Below are 21,606 nucleotides of genomic sequence, written 5' to 3'. Positions count from 1 at the left end.
AAGAGTTGCAAGGAAGCAGCTATCTTCTCCGCTCCCGACTTCCACTGATAAGAACTAGGACTTGTTTTAGGATATGCCCGAGTGCTCAGATTAACAGGTCAGTAATAGTGACTTCAACATTTGGCCCAGTCATTTTTTCCCCTTATTACCAAGTGAGCGTAGCAATGGGTTTCTCCCAGTTTCTGCCTGAAACTCCACATTGTCTTTTCTTCATGTCCTTCCAATTTCGGGGTCCCCTCCGGGAACGTGTTTCCCTCTCCTGCCCTTCCTGCTCGGCCACCTGCCAACTGGGAGCCACCAGCTGCCCATCCCACCCTTTGATCTCAGCTCCAAGTGTGAGGGACGCACGAGGCTGGACCGGGATGACGGAGGCGTGCTGTCCCTCCCTTTCTTCTGCCAGGAAAGACATCCATACCGGATCCCAAAGAGCCTGACGCAGCCTCAGAATCCTTCCTAACGCAACTCTCCACACAGCCATTGTCAGTTGGTCAAAGCCGGGAAGGGATGCATTTGCCGTTCTGCCCCCTCTCTAGGTCTTCCACAAGCTGCGCACTGCGAGATAACTCCAGGCTGTGTTGTACGCAGCCCCAGGCTTTTACACTACTTTTCTGAGCCATACATTTGTAAAGTCCTAAGATATTTCTGCTTCCAGAGCACGTATTACATAGGCATGTGGTTTAGTTATTTTACTCCATTACGGAAACCACACGTGTTTAAGGTTTCAGCCAAAATCCACCATAATATAAAAAGTCAGTTTTGGGGCGCCTGGGTGGCACAGCGGTTGAGCGTCTGCCTTCGGCTCAGGGCGTGATCCCGGCGTTATGGGATCGAGCCCCACATCAGGCTCCTTCGCTGTGAGCCTGCTTCTTCCTCTCCCACTCCCCCTGCTTGTGCTCCCTCTCTCGCTGGCTGTCTCTATCTCTGTCGAGTGGATGGGTAAAATCTTTAAAAAAAAAAAAAGTCAGTTTTAATTTATTTTCAATATTTCTCCCATTTTCATAGGACACAATATACGTGAAGGAAAGCCTAAAGAATACGGTCCAGGACTGCACAGAACCAAGAGTATGGCCACTAAATAATACACATAAAAACACTCCCTCCTCCTGCTCCAGAAGTTAATTTTAAGCAGTAAGGAAAAAAAAAAAAAACACCCATTATTTCTGGTTGTTAAGAACACAAGCAGTTTGTGGTTCTCAGGTAAATATTTTTGCAAGCTCTGAATTTGATAAATATCTTTGTTTAGCCCAGAGTCCAACAGAGGTGTTGTGCTGTGGCTTAATTTAGGACAAGAGCAGAATTAATTCTGTGAAGAAGCGAGTCCCCAGAGGGAGGTCACAAAGTTAGGAATGTTTACTGCTGTTGTCACGGGCAGATTCTCATGAAACACAAAGGAGGTTTTATTTCCCAAACACATTAGAGAGAGCCAGGGGAGCCGTCTGAGAGCCGGGCATCACGAAACTCCCTTCCAGTAGCTCTGGCTTCCAGGGCTGTGGGGCGCCAGGCACTTCTTAAATTAGGGAGAGCCCCTAAGACAAAGCTCCTGAAAAAAGACACAGTCAGATCCAAAACCGCGAACACTTCAGGACGGAGAAGACGGATGTGTGAGCACGTTCTTGGCACCTGCTCACGGCCCAGGCACCACGGCAAAGCCCGAGGCCCAAGCTCTTGGTGTAGAAAGAGGAAGGGAAACCGGACACATCTGTCATGATTCGTGTGGTTCCTGAGCAGAGCTCTGTGCGTTTACCATTTCTTACTCATTCTAACTTACTCATTCTAATTCATCACTTTCCAGGGTCCCTGATCTCCTGGTGGAAGTGTCTCGGTCACCCTTTGAAAAGTCGAGGGCTGGAAAGACAAGCAACCCCGCTTCTTTCCCCCAGAAACTCAATTCTGGAGTTACTTTCCGTGAAAGGGTCTCTCCAATCTTAATTTATCTGCATGAGTCCTTAATCTGTGCCACCCATCACTGACCAGCATCTGCCCTGGCCGACTCTACCCTCAACAGTCCTAAAGAATGGGTGCCAGGGATACTCTCCACAGACTGTGTTCTTGGAGTTGTTTTCCTGTTAAGTAAGTTGAAGAATTTAACAGGAACCCCTGTGGTCACCCCGACCGTGGGCCCAGCTCTGCGGTCAGGCCTTTGTGCGTGTCAACTCATTGCTTCTCCAATCATCCTTCGAGGCAGGTTTCATTGTCTTCATTCTGGAGAAAGAAAACGAGGCAGGGGTAGGAGAGACCCGGCAAGTCATCGGAACCCACACAGCTGGGAGGTGGCAGAACTCGGATCGGCTCAGGTGCGTCCGTTCCCAAAGCCCAATTTCTGTGCTTGACGACTCCTTTGAGGACGACAGTGAATGGAGCTGGGGGAGGGGTAGCTTTCAAAGTCTGGGAAAAAGAGGTTTGATTTTAAATCCCCTCTTACACTTTCAGGGAAACATGTCTTGCTGAATCTCCTCGCCACGTCAATGTTTCTCAAGCTCTGAGTTTTCCTTGATGATAGGCTCTGTGGCGCTGAGGCGAGGCATGGACCGGCAGCGGCCGGTGTGGACGCCGAGCGACCTGCCTCTGGAGATGTGGACGCACTGACTCCCCAGCCTGCAGACAGGGGGACCAAGGTGCCGTGGAGACTCCGCAATGGGGCCCAGACCATCTGGCTCAAGAGTCTGGACTCAGAAGCACGGTCCACACCGCCACTTAAAACCCACAGTCTGCAGAACTTCTGATCATCACGGGGGACAGGAAGTATCCAAAGTGACTTACAGCAGAGCCCTGTGTCTGAGTGTCCAAGGCAGCCTCGGGTGATGGCGCCTGGTCAGGGCTGGATCCAGAGATCACGGGCCACAACAACGGGTCACACCTTCTACGGCAGAGCAGCCCTGTCCCCTCTGTGGTGAGCGCAGTCCTCGGAGGTCATGGCCGAGCAGGGTGTCCACACCTCTCTGCTTGAGCCTCCGTGTGCCCCACACTTGTTACAGACCCACGTCCAGGGTTCAGGCTGTGGCCCCGACCCCAGTGCCCAGCCCAGTGTCCACCTGCCAGGGTGCTTTCTGGGAGCACATGACCGCCCTTCCCCATGCCTCAGTTTCTCCTTTTGTCAAACGTGGAGGATATGACCACCCTGGGGGTTGCTGGGAGTCACAGCGCAGGATGCCAGGAAAGTGTTCAGTGCAGCAGTCCCTTGTGGCTCCTGTTGAATCCCAGACCGTGAAGCCTTTCCGACCCCCTCCACTGCATGGGGCTTCACTCTCCATTAACCCGCAGGGCACCACGGGCCTCCTCTGCAATGAATCGTCCCTCACTCTGTGCCAGGGTCTTCGTCCAGCATCCCTAGCCTACCTGCAAGCCCTTCCCCTCTCCCTCTGCCCCGGACCCACACAGGGCAGGGACCCGAGACCCCAGCAAGCTTGTCACTGTCTCAGGTAGGAGTGTGTAAGCATGCGCTTGTCATCTATTTGCCTCGAGCTGAAGGAGATGGTTTTCTCAGCACTGTGACCGGGAGCACTGGGTGGTGGACAGGGCGGTCGCAGAGTTAGTCCTGCTCATGTGGACCGGGACCGCCCTGGCCATCCCGTGCAGGAGGGACACGATGGAGGTCCAAGGCGAGCAGCTGTGCTGGCTGGTGCTCTCCAAAAGGCTTGTGTTTCTCCACGTGCGGCCTGTTTGCGACCACGGTGCCTGGGACCTCTGGGTCCCTCCTTCTGGCCCACTGTGGTGCAGGGAGGCAGTGCAAACAGGTTTCACAGGCCCGTCTCTGGGGCAATTTCCAGATACACAGAAATGTGCCCTGCGATGGGGTTGAATGAGGTCTTCAGGCTAGTACTGATCCTGGGCTGGGTCCTGGCTTGAGTTCACAAAATGTGGGTGGGCCTCGCGCCCCGAGAAACACCCCTTGTTCCCCAACACATCTCTCCTTTATCCATTTATGCTCTGTCACGTGTCCTGGAAGAGGCCCTCTGTTCCCCGGTCTCGCAGGGGATGATAATCCCACCTGTCTCTGGGTGTGCGGGGGAAGACAGCACAGGATTCTGTGTGGCCCCGCTCCGGGGTGCCGCTGCTCACACAGTCCGACAGGCCTTCCTTCCGCATCCCTGACACAGCATCCTTCTCTCAGCCCTCGCTGTTCCTCCTCGGAAACACGCTGGCCATGGACCTGAACCTTCCCGAGTCTGGCCTTAGCCATCTGAGTGGAGATGGCTCTCCCTTGGGCTCAGAGGCCGCGATGAACCGGAGAATCCATCATCAATAGATCTTCCATCCCATTCACAAACCTCTGAGACGGCAAAATGAAAGTTCGTTCTTGTTGAAGGAACTTAAATTTCACCAACCTTGGCAAAGAGTTGAATTTTTATAAAGTAACGGAGATGTAAAAATTAGTCCAATATCATCCATATACATAAAATTCAGGTTTCCATCTCAGTTTCTGAGGTACTAATCCTAATGGACGGAAGAAAGTAGAAGAGAGCATATTTCTGCTTGTTTTCTAATCTCTTGTCTTTCCGTCATTAGTTCTGGATAATTGTCTTATCCATTCCCGATTTCTATCCATGGACCTTTTCCATGAGGATCCAGGAGTAGGTCCTGGAGTTGAGCCATTGGGGCATGCACTCTGCCTCCAGAACTCCAATTTCCCGTCTCCAACAGGATACCTACCAGCAGAGTACTGTGTAGATTTGCTAAAATAATGCAGGCCAGGGGTCAGCAAAGAGTGGACACAGGAGAAAAAGGGCTTTGGAGTGAGATCACCAGTCCCAATCCTGGTCCTGCCTGTCTCCCACCAACCTGAGTCTCCAGGCAAGCCCGTAACACATGAGCTGCACTCCCTGCATCTGGAAAGGGGGATGTGGGTGCCCCTGTCCTGGGTCACGCTGAGAACTGCTTGGAGGAGCGGACGCGCTCCTCGCACGGCGCCTGGCTCACAGTGCGTGCCCCCTCCCCCAATTCCTGAAACTCAGGTTCCAACTGTTTCCCCAGGGATCTCAGGAGGCAACTGTGCTTTTGGTGTTTGGGGCACCTCTGAATACACTGCACAAGTGGACTGCTTTAGATCACACTCCGTCTGGGGACGGGAACATTTAGTGGAACACTCAAGGCCTCAGGTGACGACACACCTTAGAATGTTCAGGGTATGAATTTTCATAGAGGATCACTTCATACACAGAGAGTATGTGATGACATCACACAGCAAAAGACTGGAGGTCAGAAAGGCATTTTGATAATTTATACAACTACACGGATTCAGGAATACACGACTGAAAGTGGTATGAAATGAGCCTGTGTGCATACAGAATTAATCTTAAACCCAAAGTAAATGAAGAACGATCATGTCACTTAATTGAAGATGCACAGACGTAACTCAACGCTGAATGGAAATGAGAGAGAATGGGAGGGAGGACTGGCCTTGTGGTCATTATGTGCTCCGATGTCCCCAGGACTGCATTCAGTAGCTGTTGGCAGTTGGCCGAGGGGCCCTGTGATGCAGTCTTCTCTGGTATTTACAGACTCCAGGGAGGAGCGCCCATCACTGTGCGGTCCCAGCCAGGGGAGCTGGGCAGGGCAGACGCCGCAGATTACCTGGTTGGTCAAGGTGAGAAGCTCCCACTTCCGCACATTGTCACACCTGTCGTGGGTTACAGCCCACCAGTGTCTCCAGGAAGGGCCGTCAGCAAGTCCCAGGGGAACTGTCTGCCTGCCTCCTCACTGTCCCCCAACTTTGTATACGACCACATGGAAAACCAGACGTTACTTTTTTTTTTAAAGGCCGGAAGTCAATAAACAAATTTGTTGTGACAAATGCATACACACACACAAAAGAAAAACATATTTGAAAAGGACACAGGGAAAAGAAATGATATGCAGCCTAAGTTGAAAAACTAACACTAAAAAAATAGTGAACAAGTATATTTAACACCCTTAAAAATACGACAAAAAATGATATTGCGTGTGACTGTTCCTTAAATTCTATTATTTTCCCTCTCATTTTGTCTTTCTTGAATGAATGCTCTGAAAGAAGATACCAAGGGGGTCAAGCTCCACTGGTATCTTAACAGACAACAATTTCCCCTTGAGGAATGAAAAAAAATTATGATTAAAAAATAGGTCTTTAACAAGCCATCGTGAAAATGTACTTTTGTTTTCCAGATTCATTTTTTTTTTTTTCTGGCTGAGAGCAGGGCTTTCAGTGGCAAGACAGGAGTAATTGTGGAAGGAAGAAAAAGAGGATGGTGATATAAATCAGCAAAGGTTAATGATCGGGATGTGAAGAGAGGGACTTGTTTACAGAAATAGTGTGCAATTTAAAATTTACAAGAGATTTAATGCCACTGCTTGGCAATCGCTAAAATCAACAGCCCAGAAAACAGTGACATTAAGAAAAATATTACAGTTATAATCATCCCCAAATAAGTCAATTAGTGTTAGGGCACGAGCTTGCGATTACTTGACCCATTTGGCTTGCACTTAAGTGAAAAAAAATGTCCCCCTATTATACCAAGATCGCTGGATTGTGACCTATTTTGCATCGTACGCATTGTACACCAGCCTCCCTTACAAGCGCTTGGGCTGATGGTGGTTTTCCTTTGCCTGGCATCAAAATAATTCTGACCCTTGACATTTGTAATCATAAAAAAAAAAAGGCAATTTATAATTGTGTTGTTCAAATGAAGGTGGGAAAAATTCAATCTGCTATTATACAAAAGCAGTAGCGACTGTCTCCGCTGGAAAAAGCAACGCAAGTCAATTTGTGAACTTTGGCACCAGACGACCTTTAGAAACACAACAATATACTGAATTTACAAGCAATAGCAGCCCATGCAAATGACCCGGGCCTGGCTGCCTCTGGATTAGAGCCGCACAGAGCATTACGGCGTATGCGTCCACAAAACAAATTAAGACTGTTACTTAAATGTCACGGCACACTATTGTATTTGGCTACAGATCATTACACCTGATACTCACACTTTTAAAAACTGTAATAACTTGGGAAATATTACATTGAGTGCCCGCATGTATAAAGGGAAAGAAAAAAGAGGAGAAAATAGGTTTCTGAAGTAATTTAAACATCGCTACTCTAGGACTGAAGCAAAAGGTCAAAATTTAAGTAAGCTGAAAGGAACATGGATGGCAAAACCAAGCACACGGACGGGGGATGGAGAGACGGCGGGGATGAGTCCGCGAACACAACGAGGGGGCATGCGGCTCCGGGCGGCGCGCGGCGTTACCTTCGGTGTTGGTGCTGCTGCTGCTGTAAATATTTCGCAGGCTACCAACACGGTTTAGTTTCCAAGCCTTGCGTTTGGCTGCATCCCGAGAGCAGGGGGAGGGAGGGGGGGAAAGAGAGAAAACAAAAAGGAAAAGAAAACAAATGAAAAGGGGAGAAAAGAAATGTCAAAGCAGCTTGTGACGTCAGCCCCGAGCCGGGCATCCTGGGAGGCAGGTGCGCACTGGGCCTCGAGCCCCACCCCCCCACCCCCGCTCCCCCACGGAGCTCAGGAGGGGGCAGGGGCGGGTCAGCCAGCGTCATTAGGTTTGCACAAAATCAAACCACCAGGCAAGGAAGTCCATGCATCCTTTTTGCCCTGCTGGGTTGTACACGTGGCTCTTCCAAACGGTGCCACGCCGGCCTTCTCCTTGGCGACGGGCGGCGACTTTTGAAGGACCTAGGACGCCAGCAGCCATAAGCCCTTTGATGTGGCAAAACACTGGGAGCAGGTCAAATCAAGAGACCCCGGTGGCGAGCAGGTCACGTGTATGGTGCAGAAGGTAGGTCGAGAACACCCAGGACCGTCAACGGTGAGGTGGTTTCTCCCCACGCCTACTTTGATGTGGACGGTAGCCTGCACCAGCGAAACTGCTAGCACCCTGCTGTTGTCCAAGGGGGGAGTCCCTTCTCCTCTGGGGGCTGTTGGAGGCTCTGAATGGAGCTCCGAGGAACCCAGAGAACACGTGCCTCAAGCTCTCAGCTCACCCGAGAAAGAGTCCAAGAAAAAAAAAAGACAAACAGCAGCGAGTTACCCACAGAAGAACCCTGGGTTTGGGAATGACGTGCAGAACGAATTTAACACTGTGAGCAATGACTGGGGAGGCGGGTAGGGGGGTCCCCGGCCTTCTCAGACACTCTGCTCCAGGGACGCATTCTCAGCTCACCTGCGCCCCCCCCCCCAAATCAGGACAGCAGACACCTGTAGTGGACAGGCTGGTTCCCGCCAGCCCTGCGGAGAAGACGTTTCATAAACAGCGAGAAGCCAAGTCGGGAGGTCCTTGCGGTGCAGGTCTTCACGCGATGTAGCTGAAGATGCGGCCACGGACCCAAGGGCTGCGTGCCCCCCCCACGCACACATATCAGTGCCTCAGGGCAGGCCGGCCACCCACGTTCCTGAAGAAGGGACGCCGGACCGTCCTTCTCTCTCCACCACCACAGCCAGGAAAGGAACGCGGTCCAACCTGCCAGGAGGCCCTCTTTGGGTAACTGTTCCATGCGGGTAGGGAAGAAGCGCTCACCCGGGAAGGGCAGGTGTTTGCATTGCCACAGGTGTCCAAAGCTCACCGCGGGAAACTGGCCGACCCCGTGGCCCACGGACCGAGGCAGAGACAGGGTAACAGGCTGGCACCCCAGCGCACTCCTGACTGACGACGGGTGGGCTGTGCTTGCCCACCGCCCTGCCAGAGCTCAAGTGCTCCATCTCAAAGGGTGCACCAAGTTCTGGCGGCCAGCACGTGACCCACGGTGACGACCAGGTCATCACAAGGAGTCGCACTACGGATCTGAATCTCAAGCACTTCCATGCGTATTGGATTCATTCAGGGGGACGACAGAAGCTACGTGTAAGAAACAGGGACGTTTAAGGAAGCAAGTGCAACTCTGAAACACATACCGTATATTCAGGATGCAAACTGTATGTGAATGATGAAAGCAAAAAACGAGCCGTAACTCAGTTGTCAACTGATTTAAAACCAGAAAAGAGTAAGCCGTAACTAAACACCTAAGAATGACTTTGTAGCTTGAAAACCAACAAATAATTTAACAAGAAATGTAATCTCTAAAGTCGTGGGCATTAAAGGTTGGTGACTCAGGCCCTCCCGCAGGAGATGGGTCTGGACTTAATCTTGCATGCCTGCAGAAGCCCCCCTCACCTCTACACCCCCAAGGTTATCACCCACCTACAAGGGGTCTGTCCCGGGGAACAGCACGCCTGGCAAAGAGCGCTAGCTGCCAGCACCCAGCCATGCAGACGCCTTGACCTCGAGACAAGGGACACCAAACCAGTCACAGTTCTCCAATGTTTGCTTTAGAAATGTTTGATGAATATTTATCCACTTCCTCAGGTATAGCCAGCGTTTTCGTAGAATTAATTGTGTGTTTAATTATTCCAACAGACGAAGCCCTGGTGTCTCGGCCCATGTTTCACAAGTTCCGGAAAGTAGTAGGTGCAAAGAGGCCACAGTCCTCAGCATGAAACTTACCTTTTTCTCAAACATTTGCATATAAATAGGCAGGTCTAGGCTGGGCACCCTCTGGGAGGGAGGGACGCTCTGGTGCGAACCTCTTCCCTCGCTTTATACCCTGCATTTTTCATGCTCCGATCTCCCATTACCGCATGGATGTATAAGCAGGAAGTGAGCTCGCAGTCTGGTTTTCTATTAACCTATTGATGAAATAATCAATTTTAATGTATAAAATGTCATGCCTTTTTCTTCCCCTTAAACAAATGGACTTTTTCTGGAGGATACCAAGGTCCCGATACGTGCATTTGTCTCCTGGGGCATTGACTGCTCTGGGTCCACTTGTTTAGAAGCTTCTCAAAGAGAACATACAGCCGTATTATCATCGATAAAATCTCCGGGTACGCACAGTGCTCCTGCCTGGGCTCCCTTCTAAAGGACATGGAGATGTTGCGCCGGGCGGATGCAGGAGCACGGCAGCCCGCCCACCGCCGGCCGGGCGTCCCCTCCACGCCATCCCCCTCCATCCACACCACCACAACACGCCATGGGCACTACCGCTGCAAAAGGTGGTGATGCTTGAGGGCTTCCCGTGGACTAGTTCAGACGTCTAAAGGTTCTGAGTTATCTTTACTTCAATGAGAAAATTTACTTAAAAAAAAATTTTTTTTTAAATTTTTCAGGGATATTGTGTCTTCCATTTAAACACAGGCTGGTTTGTTCGATTTTGTCCCTAGCGTTCCTTCACAAAACTACTGTTTGAGCACCAGAGCTTCAGGTCACTGGACAGAAGGGCGGCAGGGTGTGAGCCCCCATCGATGATTTCCACTCTGCTGGTGTGCTCACTAGATACGCAAGTGTCTCTTCTCAAGGGTTTTCAGTGCCTTCCAGGGCTGTTTGAACGGCATGTCTCCACACGGTCTTAAATGTTGAGAACATAAATGAAAATCTCCAAGGCCGTACAGGCTGACAACACATAATTTCAAAAGTAATGCAAACTAACGGTCAGCCCAAACGCAGACTGAGCTCTTCCCACTTCAGTCTGCAAATTAAATGGGACGTTCTGAACCCCAACGCGGGTCGGCCCTCCGGGGAGAGTTGGCGGAGCCTGGGGAAAGGAAACCAATGGCATTCTCCCCATGATGGCATCAAAACGTGAACCATGAGCTCACGGCGAATACCAGAGTGTGACTTGAACGCCACAGCCAAGGCGTGGTACAGGGGACACGTGGCTGATGGCTGAGAATTAAAACAGAGAAGGTTGTGGAACTTGTCATTAAACTGGCTGGAACGTGTTTGCTAAGGATGAAAAGATCAACATTTTAAAAAAGACAGGGTAAGAGAGGAGGGACTCATCCTCTGAACTCTAAGACAGAAAGTTTGCCGCCTTTTAATAAACAGTGGCATTGTCAAATTCCCTCTACAATTAACAAAGAGCCCACCAGCAGAGGAGCACTGACTCAAATTAGCCAAGTGAATCTTAAGGTAATTTCTGAATTACAAGCAAAGGCAAAGAGAGGTGACTGTGGTAGCTCTGGTACCCAAATCCCAACGTTGACGGTGTACGAGCACACGTGCTCTGGAGGTCGAGTAACATGGCCCGTCCTGAAAGCTGCCCCACGGAGATCCACATTCGGAGGTGACTGATTTTCTTCAGTAGTGGGTGATCGCGTGGGAAGGTGGGGTGGTTGTGACCCAGCTCATCCGGGTCTCAAATGCTGCTTATCCTGAGTCATACATCTAAAGAAGGGAGGCTGGCATAAACTTCAGTTCACAGAATATTTCTTTAAGGAAAGGTCTGATAGTTATAAATGATGAATTCTTGTCCCGGTGTCCAAAATGAGGTATGGCACAATACACTCAACTCGTAATTACTAACAGACAGTCATGATATTTTCAAAGGAGAGCAAGCCAAGGGGAAAATGTGCAAATTGTGGCTCTCTACTAAGTTAGAGTAGCTGGCATCACTTAGAGTTAACAGCTCCCAATTATGACACATCTCCTTATTTTTGCAAACTATACCTTTTCATAGGAGTTCACATGATCATGAGGGACTTAAAAATTTTAAAGGAAAATTTGTTATTCTGTTTCTCTAAGAAAGAATTCTTTTTTTCCCCTTAACTACAGCATGTGAATGACTGGCCGAGAACTGATCACGCACAGCAGATTTCCAACAGGAAAATCTTCTGAGTAACTCTCTAGAAGTGGAATAAAACCACCGCTTAGTCTGCTGGTGTGCTCAGACGAGCAGGGTTTTATCCTCAACTCTCCCTCCATCGTTGTACCAGGAGACCACAGACTTATATTAATGTCACCTCTGGTCTCCTTCTGACAGCGCTCTTTGTTGATTAGATAAATATTCCTCAGATAGCTGATTAAAAAATGATGCAGCCGTGAGGTTGTATGTCCAGGCCTTGTCAGCCATGTTGGATGTTCGAGTTCGCATGAATTACATCCCTGGCGTGAACCGAGCAGGGCCCGCTACATGAGGCACGCGGCAGCCCTCAGAATCAATTATGAGAACTAATAGGATCTTTTTACCTACACGGAGGAAGGGGCTGGGTCGGAGAAGGTGTGTCACTCATTTCTAAGAATGTCTTGTCTCGGAACGAAACAAATAACCCCTTCCATTCATACAAGGGATTGTAAACTTGTACCTCTTAGAGAAGCCAAATGATAACCTTGTCAGATAGCATTGCTCCCCGTCCACACCAGACGTGTATTTATTTATTTTTAAAGAGGCCATCGGTATAAATGCCACTTGTGCAGAAGGGAGCGCCGCTGTTGCTCGGAGCCTTCCGGGACGGGACGCCGGATAAAGAGCATCCCCCAGGAGCCCCCGCGGGCGGCCGTGGGTCTGGCTGGGGTTCTGTGTCACCCCCAGTTTCACGCACACGGTACCCCGTGATCTTTTGTTGGTGGCGATTTCATTGTGAGGTTAGAGACTGGAGATTTCTTTTGTGCTGGCCATTTAAACGTTCATTTGCTCAACAAGACTGTGTAAATGTTCTGTTCTCTTATAAAAAGGCAGTGAGTTTTTTTTTTTTTCCCCATAAGATGCAACCCCGAAGATTCCTACGCGATGGGAACTCACTCCTTGAGCTGTGAAGGGGCTTGACATAACGGTCGCTTCCTAGAGGCTGCCACACAGAGAAGTGGTCATGTTGAAACGTCCATTAAAAGGGCCTTTGAGAGGATTAAACAAAACCGGAGGCCAGGCAAATATAGGACGTATGTTCAGGAAGCAAAAGAACTTCGTCGTTACCAGTTTCTAGCAAGACTGGCGTTCTTCTCATAATTGGGAGTTACAGAAGGTGGAAGATAAAATACCCAACTAAAGAAAGCCCCGAAATCCAGTTACTGACCCTTAATTATAAAATTTTAATTCAATTTCCAATAAGTCATAATGGCTTTCGTTACAGCAAACACAATTTCTGTAGCGGTGGCTTCTTTAACACGGCTGGGAGAGGCAAGCTGCCGAGGGCTTCCGCATAGCGGGTAATGCAGATGCGCACGGAAAATACCATTAACCCCAGAAAACAGAGAAAATAAAAACTAAGCGAAAGCTCCGGGATCCGCCATAAAACCAGAAGTTCCAATTAGGTGGAGAGCTGGCTTTCCTCGTGGCCTAGAAACACACTGTGCTGCAGAGCAAGGGTTCAAGTGAACCCAAAATTAATTGGGTATTTTAGTACGATGCCAAGAGGATGACTTTCAACAGGGACGAGAATAAAATAAGAGCTGAAGTCGAACGCACCTTCGTGGGAAATCTGCGTGTAGGTCTTGGGTTTGGCACATTCTCAGATGGAGACAGGAAACACACGATACATGACGTTAACCCCTTTCCCTGGCTTCATGGAGCAGCTATTCGTTTTGAGAAGGAAAGGCTTTTTTTGGGGGGGGGTGACTTGTTAGGATCCTATTGGCAATGGGCTTCACTCTCTTCTGGACGGATGATGGGACTACGAGAACAGACAGTGGGCACAGTGCACACTGCTGGGTCCCCAGCTTTTTCTAGGGCTAGTTACTTAGTGAACGGCATTTCGTACTATAGGACTGGATACCTGGCATTCCAAACAGGAAGAAGCAACAAACCAAATCCTCACTTAAGATAAAATGAGGTTCCAATGGGTTTTGCCGAGCTGAACGATGTGTGTGTGAAACACACCTTTTGTGAGGTCAGTTCGGCTGTGCTCACACGGGCTAGCAGTGATAGGGCAAGGGCTATGCCCCGGACACAGCTCCCGGCCCCTCTCCGAAGACCAGCCCTGGAGGGCCGGCTCCGGGCTCGGAGAAGCGGGCGGCAGGCAAGGGGCCAGCCACGCAGGGAGGGAAGGGGAGGCTGGGCACCAGGCTGCCTGAGCTTCTTGCCACGGAAAGGAGTGATAATGGGAAACATTCATCCCCCCCACCCCCGCTTTCCTTTCTTCTTCATTTTTTTCTTCTCAATCTCCTCCAAGAGAATGTATTGTGGGCTTTTCTTTGGATTTTTTTTTTAAACATACTTTCTCAACAATTCCAGAAAAAATAGTTTTTTAATAAAACTTTAAATTGCACTATCACATTTCAAAGGCGATGACCAGTTGAAGCAACTAATCACAGGCATAATTATTGAATGACGGCTGCTGGCGCTCCCTCGCGGGCTGTAATTGAGGGGCTGTGATCACTGGACCGCCAGCCTCCACGAGGGCAGACCTGCATTTGATCAACCATCTTTGTAGTTGACTTCCTGCACCTGCCTGAGTGAAACGGGACACCTCAGGGTGACTCTGTCCGTCACAGTCCCCTTAGACGTGGCCATCTGTATAGGAGAAGACGAGTGAAAATATCTTCCAGGAAACATTTGCAATCTCTGGCATTTCTGGAGAACGTCCCCAGAAATTCCCAATAGAATTCTGATCTGTAGCTTCAGAAACCGTGGAAGCTGTGAGATACGAGGGTATCTGTTTCGTCAATGGGGTATAAAGACCAGGGTGGAAAACAGAAGAATTCTCAACCTTTGTGGACATGGCTGCCTTGGAACACTGACACACTGCTTTTCGTAAAACTGCTCTGACCAGGACTCTACAACTTTGCAGCTTGCCTCTTGGCTACTGTGATGAACAAACAAGGTCATGATTACCTCAGGAGGGCCTGGGAGAGGGCTGTACTCACGCAGCAGAGTAACCAACAAAGCTCTCATTTCTCGGGTAAGAATAATTTAAATACACCCACTTTTATCCAGCCCCAAGCAAGAACATACTGGAACACTGCTTCAATACTATTGCAGAAATAAAGTTAATTTCATAGTGGTTTAATGGTAAGAACAAACCATGAGCCCTCTGACTATCCTTCCCATTGTCCCCTTAAAGTTCTTACCCATACATGTGCATAATTACCCCACTTACAGGTATGGCTTCTACAGAGACCTGTGTTACTTTTGAACGCAAGGCGTTTGGTTACCATACTTTACAAAATTATCCTTTTTCACGGTTGCATCGTGGCCTAGCATATCATAGTTGTAACTGCTCCTTGTTGTTAAGCATTTAGTTTGATGCTACTAAAAACACTGTCTTCTGTTTGATTTAATATAGATACAAATGGTCACAAACAGAAATGTTTATAGATATGCGTACAGACACGTTAGGATACACACACACATCTCTCTTCTCTGCCGTGTCTGGGGACAGAGCCAAGGAGAAATGACAACTGCCATAACAAGCAAATCTAGCCCACAGATCTGGGTTCCCAATACCGCTCTCCTACGAAGAGAACCAGGGCTCCTCAGAGAAGTGGCTCATTCTAGCACCGGGGCAGGAAATGCACAAGATGGGCATCGTGTGGTCCGAGGGAGTAAGGAAGCGCTAAGACAGATAAGCAGGCCCATCCTACATTTCTGGGGGCATGGGGCAGGTGACAAAGAGCACAGAAGCCAGCTGGAAGGACTTCCAACGGCCAAAACTGGAACAATTTGAGCACAGAAAAAGCAAATAAATACAGGGGAGAAGAGACAAAGCTTCCATGCAGAAGAATCCCAAATAATTTATGTCGATACCAGACCCCAGAGGAAGAGGAGCATAACTCCCCACTCCTCAGCGACAGCTGAATAAGAGGCTACTCCCCAGGAGGACAGTGTGGAAGTGGGGAGGGCAGCAGGGTAACTTCACAGAGGGGCACCCGACAAACAGAGCCTCAAGCCGGGGAGCAAGGTCAGCACTGGTGGTCACAAGCGGAAGTGGGGGCATGGACCCTTGAGACGGGCGTGGTAAAAACAGCACTTAAAAAGATTTTATTAACTTATTTTTAGAGAGAGAGAGGAGCAGAGGGGAAGGGAGAGGGACAAGCAGCTCTGTACAAGTGTGGAGCCCAATGCTGGGCTCGATCTCATGACTGGAGATCACGACCTGAGCTGAAATCAAGAGTGAGATGCTTAACCAACTGGGCCACCCAGGCGCCACCCCCGCATGACCCTTTACCTCCGTGGCCTTCCTCCCCAAAACCACAGCCCCACACTAATCCTAAGAAAAACATCAGATGAATTTCAACAGCAGGGGATCCCACAGTATATCTGACAGGCACTCCTCAAAACTGTCAAGGTCATCAGCAAGAAGAAAAGTCAGAAAATGTCCCAGCCAGGTGGAGCTTAAGGAGACACGAAAGCTACGTGTCATGTGTTATTCTGAACGGCATCCTGGAGCAGAGACAGCAGCAGGTAAAAACTAAGGAAATCCAAAAAAAAAGTACAGACTTAAGTTAATAATGTGTCAGAGTTGGCTCATGAATACACCATACTAATTACAGATGTAAATAATAAGGGAACTCACGTGTGCACATGGGTATGTGCAGAGGTCATTTGGGAATTACCTGCAATAGCTCTCAATTTTTCTAGAAGTCTTCTCTAGAAACTAAAACTTTTCTAAGAAATAAAGTCTATTAAAATACTATAATAAGCATTTGTGTGCAGGAATATGAATTTTTTTCCCCAGTCATTTTAATTGTTTGCTCAGAATGAAACGCCAGGAGTAACATTACCAGGGAAAGGATTATCCTGGAATATGTACAGAGGAAACGATGATCTCATTGCAATATATCACCTATTCTTACTAAATCAACTTTTACAAATTAAAGGCAATTTGAAATCTTTGTGTGGCATGAACAGTATGTGTCACACGTGCTCTGGAAATTCTTTTTAAAGACTTTATTTGAGAGAGAGAGATAGAGAGAGATAGAGAGCGAGCGCACAAGCAGGGGGAGCAGCAGAGGCAGAGAGAGAAGCAGGACCCCGGGATCGTGACCTGAGCCGAAGGCAGAGGCTTCACCGACTGAGCTACCCAGGTGCCCCTGCTCTGGAAATTCCTAACACCTTGAAAGCCTGCTCCCACTGGCGGTTGTGCCGAGATGTGCTGCTTAATTTCTGATTGTGAACGTGAGTTTCAAGGTATGTTTGTGAACTGATGCTTTCTAGAGGAAGCAGCTCACCAAGGCCGGCTCTTGCGGATACTACACTGTCTCCTTGCGCTTCATCTGGAATTGCCGACCTCGAAATTACAGTTTTCTCCCCTTTAGTTCCCTAAAGAACTATACATACATATATTTAACAAAAGTGTACCATGTTTGAACAATTCTCCAGTTACTTTTCAGGATTAACTTGTAAGAATCGGAAAATGAGTTCAATCCATTGAGAAAAATTGTTTGCTCCCATGCTCAATTTAGATCTTTGCTTGTAATCAGCACAAGAAACTCACCTTTTTAACTAAAAGTGGAAGAGTTTCATAAAATTAAAGGCCAGAGTCATGCTAAGGTGGTTTCGTGAAATTCAGGGAGGCACAGCTGGGTAAGTTATCTGCTCTGGGAAGGCCTGAGCTCTGATTCCCAAGTGTCAGGAGACAAAATCAGCACCTTTTCTTACAGAGAGGAATATTGATAAAGTTACGTAGGAAAAACAAGTTTGTAATCACAAGTGTGCCTACAGAATATTGTCCCCAATAGGCATATTTTACTTGGGCACAAGATGTGAGGTGCAATTGGCTAGTCTCACGGAAGCCCATTTCATATATAAAAACCCCAAACCAACCGCGAGAAAAAGGAATACGAAAGGGGCTCATTCCACAGAAGCACTGAGTTCGTGGCCTCACGGTTTTCAACCACTGGTTTTGTGAATGAATATGGAATACAGAAATCTGTACCACATATGCATTATTTGGGGGTTTTCTTTTATTATTTATTTTTTTCTAATTCTTTTTGGGAAAAGAAGTGGTATTTTATGGAGTATGCAGGACATGCAAACTGCCAAGAAAAAAGTATCAGGATGGCAACGGACTGTTCCCTTCATAGAGGAGACGTGGTCACAAGGTGTGGTGGGTTTCAGTGGGTCAGTGGCCCAACCAGCTGGCATGGTGAATGTCTGCCCTCTTCCTAGGGGTGCAGGTGCAAGGTAAGGTAACGGACAACAGAAAACAGGGGTGAGGCGGGAAAGCTGGTGCTCGGGAACCCAGGCCACCCCATCTGGCAGAGGCACAGGGTGGCCAAGGGGTGACTCGGGGTGGACGGCCATGGTCCCCCTCCTCCACCCCAGGGATGCCACGAGGGGTGAAGGGAACATGACACCAAGAGGGGCACAGAGTCAGCCTCGGTACACACTGGCGTCCTCCCCTTCCTGCGTGCACGAGACCGAGACCGTGTGAAGTACACAGATCCACAGAAGGAAGGCTCAAGCAGCATGAGAAACACGAGTGAAGGAGATGCTGGTTGAAGTGCTGTCTGAATAATTTCCTAGTGACCGTCTGTATTGGTTCTCAGAGCCTCCACTGCTCTCTCCCAGTTAGCCACTCATCCACAAAGGACAGGAGGATGCAAAGGGTTCCACCTCAAAGGCCAAGAACCTCCAATGAAGAGAAAAAGATGAAATTCTTTTTCCCTAAGAAATTCTTTATCAAGAGCCAGGGACCTCGTGGGGGTGGGTGTGCACAGTGTTTCACACGCGCTTGAGGAAGAAAGTAAGAAGGGCGGGGGAGGGGGATCTCAAGAGACAGGACTGGACTGGTACAAATCACAGGGAAGACCAGAACCTTCCGAATGAGTGGGCTGTGAATGTTCCAGTTAGCAAGTTCGGAGGTTTGTACTGGTTATCTTGCAGACTGACTACACTGGGGAAGCTGGAGAAATTCTCCAAATTACTTCTTCTTAAACAATAAACTGGACAACGTAACAGGTATCAACATGTGACAAACCACGAATCACACAGTGCACGCAGTTATCTTGACCTGATGCTATGGGAACTGAAGGAACAAGATACAGTCACAGGCCTCACAAAAATGTACTACCAAGGAAAAAAATACAGAAGATTAGTCTTAAGATGGTATGGAAATATTTTTGAAAGTAGTAGAAATACAATTCAGAATGATTTCTAAAATTACAGTATTTTAGAAGTCTCGGGGCGCCTGGGTGGCTCGGCTGGTTGAGTGTCCATCCCTTCGTTTCGGCTCAGGTCCTGATCTCAGGGTCCTGAGACTGAGCCCCGTGTTGGGCTCTGTGCTCAGTCTGCCTGAGATTCTCTCCCTCTGCCCCTCCCGCTTGTGCTCTCTCTCTCTAATATAAATAAATAAATCTTAAAAAAAAAAAAAAGTCTTCACCAGGGGCGCCTGGTTGGCTCAGTCATTTCAGTGTTCAACTCTTGGTTTCGGCTCTGGTCTTGATCTCAGGGTTGTGGGACTGAGCCGAGCATTGGGCTCTGCACTGGGTGTAGAGCCTGCCTGGGGCTCTCTCTCTCCCTCTGCCCCCCCCCCCCCACTCATGCTCTCCTTTTCTCTCTTAAAAAAAAAGTCTTTGCACATATGTGTGCACACACACACACACAAACACACACCCCTCCACTCCTGGCCAAGTAGAGCTCCAACAGAATAATCAAGTAGGGTCTTGAGGACGCACAAAGAAACTAAGTGATTTTTTCCCTCTTGTACATTTAGCTAGTGGTAGAATTATATTTTCTGATAGACTAGACTTGAATGAAAAAAGCAAAAAAAAAAAAAAAAGCAAAGATATGCAGGCCACTTTGATGACCATGATTTGTCAACATTCTAGAATGTTCTGCAATATCAGGACACACTGATTTCTGTCTGGGCAGGCACAGTCATGGACCGCAGGCCCCTGATATCTCCAGAGGGTTGGTTACCTGCAGGCCTGGGACCGCGGCTCCGCTCTCTGCCCTCCCTCAGGATGCACCGGGCTCCGCTCTCTGCCCTCCCTCAGGATGCACTGGGCTCTGGGACGGGCAGCCGAAGGGCTCTATCGCACACTCATCCTGACATCAAGGACTTAGGTGTGTCAGCATGAACACCAGCACTTCACTTCTCTAATCAAGACTTGACATTTAAATTAAAAGGCAAAAATATTTTAAAGAAAACACCCACTGGGAGGCAAAAGAAAAATGCCCACCTGTTTACCAATCTCACAGACGCGGCAGAAAGACTGTGGGTCAAAGCTTAACTTTCGGAAGTTAGGAGATGCGCGTCAGACACCAGCTCTCTGTAATCTGTCCGGTGGCGTGACCAGCAAGAGGACAGCGGGGAGGAAGGCCCGCACGTCGGGGCCGGGGACTGGGAGCCGCTCAGCCAAGCAGCAGCCCGGAGCCGTGCACGGTGGATGACTGAGTGACGACAACGGCTGCTAATCGTTGATTGAATAATGAAACTGAAACAACTGATAAAAGGTTTCAATCTTGAGAAAAATGATTTATCGTTTTTCAGTTTACTGGCACCGCTATTTGTGTGACAAACGGCTGGAAAGCCCCCAGTTAATCTCTGCACACTTGCAGTCCGACGCGGCGGCAGCTTCGGCTCGCGCAGCCAGATAATCAGCGAGAGCTAATAACGCGGCTGCACGGAGGCTGGGAGGGCCACACGGGGTGTTTTATCAAGCCCCGCTCTCCGAGTCCATTTGCACAATGGAGTTTTTGGGTGATGGGCAAGGGAGAGAGGAGATCGGGAAGAGAAAGAATGAAGCACAACAAGAATAAGGATGGATGAGCCGTGCAGAGAGAGCATGGTCCCGACATGGAGGCACGGCATTGTCGGGAGGAGGACAGCAGAAGGACCTCCCGCTGGCTCTGGCCAGCTTACAGATCTTCTCAGCAGGAACATCGAGGCTGCGTGTCCTCTGCTGGCATCGGGCTGCCGTGCGCGGCCAGCCTGCCTCCTGTCCACGGTGCCCAGAGGGTACGGGTTCTCGAACCACATCTTCGTTCCTTGCCCCCCAACCCTGCCGTCCCCCAAATGGGTGGGTGCTAGGTAGCATGGCTTTAAGTAAACTAAGGATTTTCCTTATAAACAACACTGAAAATAACACATTTATTTCTAAAGCACCATATGCTGAGTATCATTCTGATTCTGAGTATCATTTAGTCCTGATTAAAACCAAGTCCAGTCAATACACTCTCTCTCCCCAAGAAAGTCACATAACATGGAAATCAACACAAACTGGTGTTTCGAGCCCTCTATCCTGCTTAGAGCCGGTGTCATCAGGTCGGGGGGGGGGGAGTCATGATTAAAGAGGATAATGCACAGAGGGCAATTACTGTATAGTTTGGCAGAGAGTAAATAATAAATATGAAATATCATGATGATGATTTCTTTTTCAACTTACAAAACAGAAGGAAGCAAGCTTCCATTTACAAATTCTTCTGTCCATCAATAAATTCGGTATGTACATAAGCACCAGCACTGAAAGACATTATCTCCATCCACTACCACACAGCAATGAGAAAGTCCTAAGTCCTAAGTGTAACTAGCTTGCAGGAAGACATAAAAAGACACGTGTGGAAAAGCTGCTAAATGCAAGGGGTTCAAGCAGAGACAAGCATTCTCGAAGATTACTTGAAATAAGAAAACGAAAGTACACAGTTTTTAAAAGGACACATAAAGAAAGCGTGTTGTATAATTTCAGGTGATCTATAAATCGAGCTGTAATTCCAGCCCGGAGCTCTATGGGAATTGGGGGCCAGGGGCCACGGGGAGGGGGTCTGCACCAGAGCAGTCCTGGGACTGCAGCTTTCCGGAGCTCGACAAACACCCAAGACCTCTCTGTGCCTCTAGGACTGTTCTGGTTTTCACATGGGTGAAATCCCACGTGCTCTCTCACTCTTTCCAAAATCAGCAGTGACGAGGTTTCAGGACTTCCCACACGCTGTTGGGT

At 48.8% G+C, this 21,606-nt stretch overlaps 1 protein-coding gene across 11 annotated transcripts in view; it reads right to left on the bottom strand.

Annotated features, from left to right (window-relative positions):
- Positions 1–21,606, bottom strand: part of AGAP1 (ArfGAP with GTPase domain, ankyrin repeat and PH domain 1) — a 546,965-nt gene that overhangs the window by 91,891 nt on the left and 433,468 nt on the right. For 6 of the 11 annotated variants that reach the window (XM_034655451.1, XM_034655457.1, XM_034655448.1 and 3 more), the window contains one exon: positions 7,218–7,295. The exons of the other annotated variants lie outside the window; for them this stretch is intronic. In XM_034655451.1, coding sequence (XP_034511342.1) covers positions 7,218–7,295 — 78 coding nt within the window. The remainder of the gene's footprint in view (positions 1–7,217; positions 7,296–21,606) is intronic. 11 annotated transcript variants of the gene reach the window in all.

Source organism: Ailuropoda melanoleuca, chromosome 2 (genome assembly GCF_002007445.2).
Source record: "Ailuropoda melanoleuca isolate Jingjing chromosome 2, ASM200744v2, whole genome shotgun sequence".
Classification (NCBI taxonomy): Eukaryota; Metazoa; Chordata; class Mammalia; order Carnivora; family Ursidae; genus Ailuropoda; species Ailuropoda melanoleuca.
Note: the sequence above shows the minus strand (reverse complement) of the source record. Positions and strands in the feature narration are given on the sequence as shown.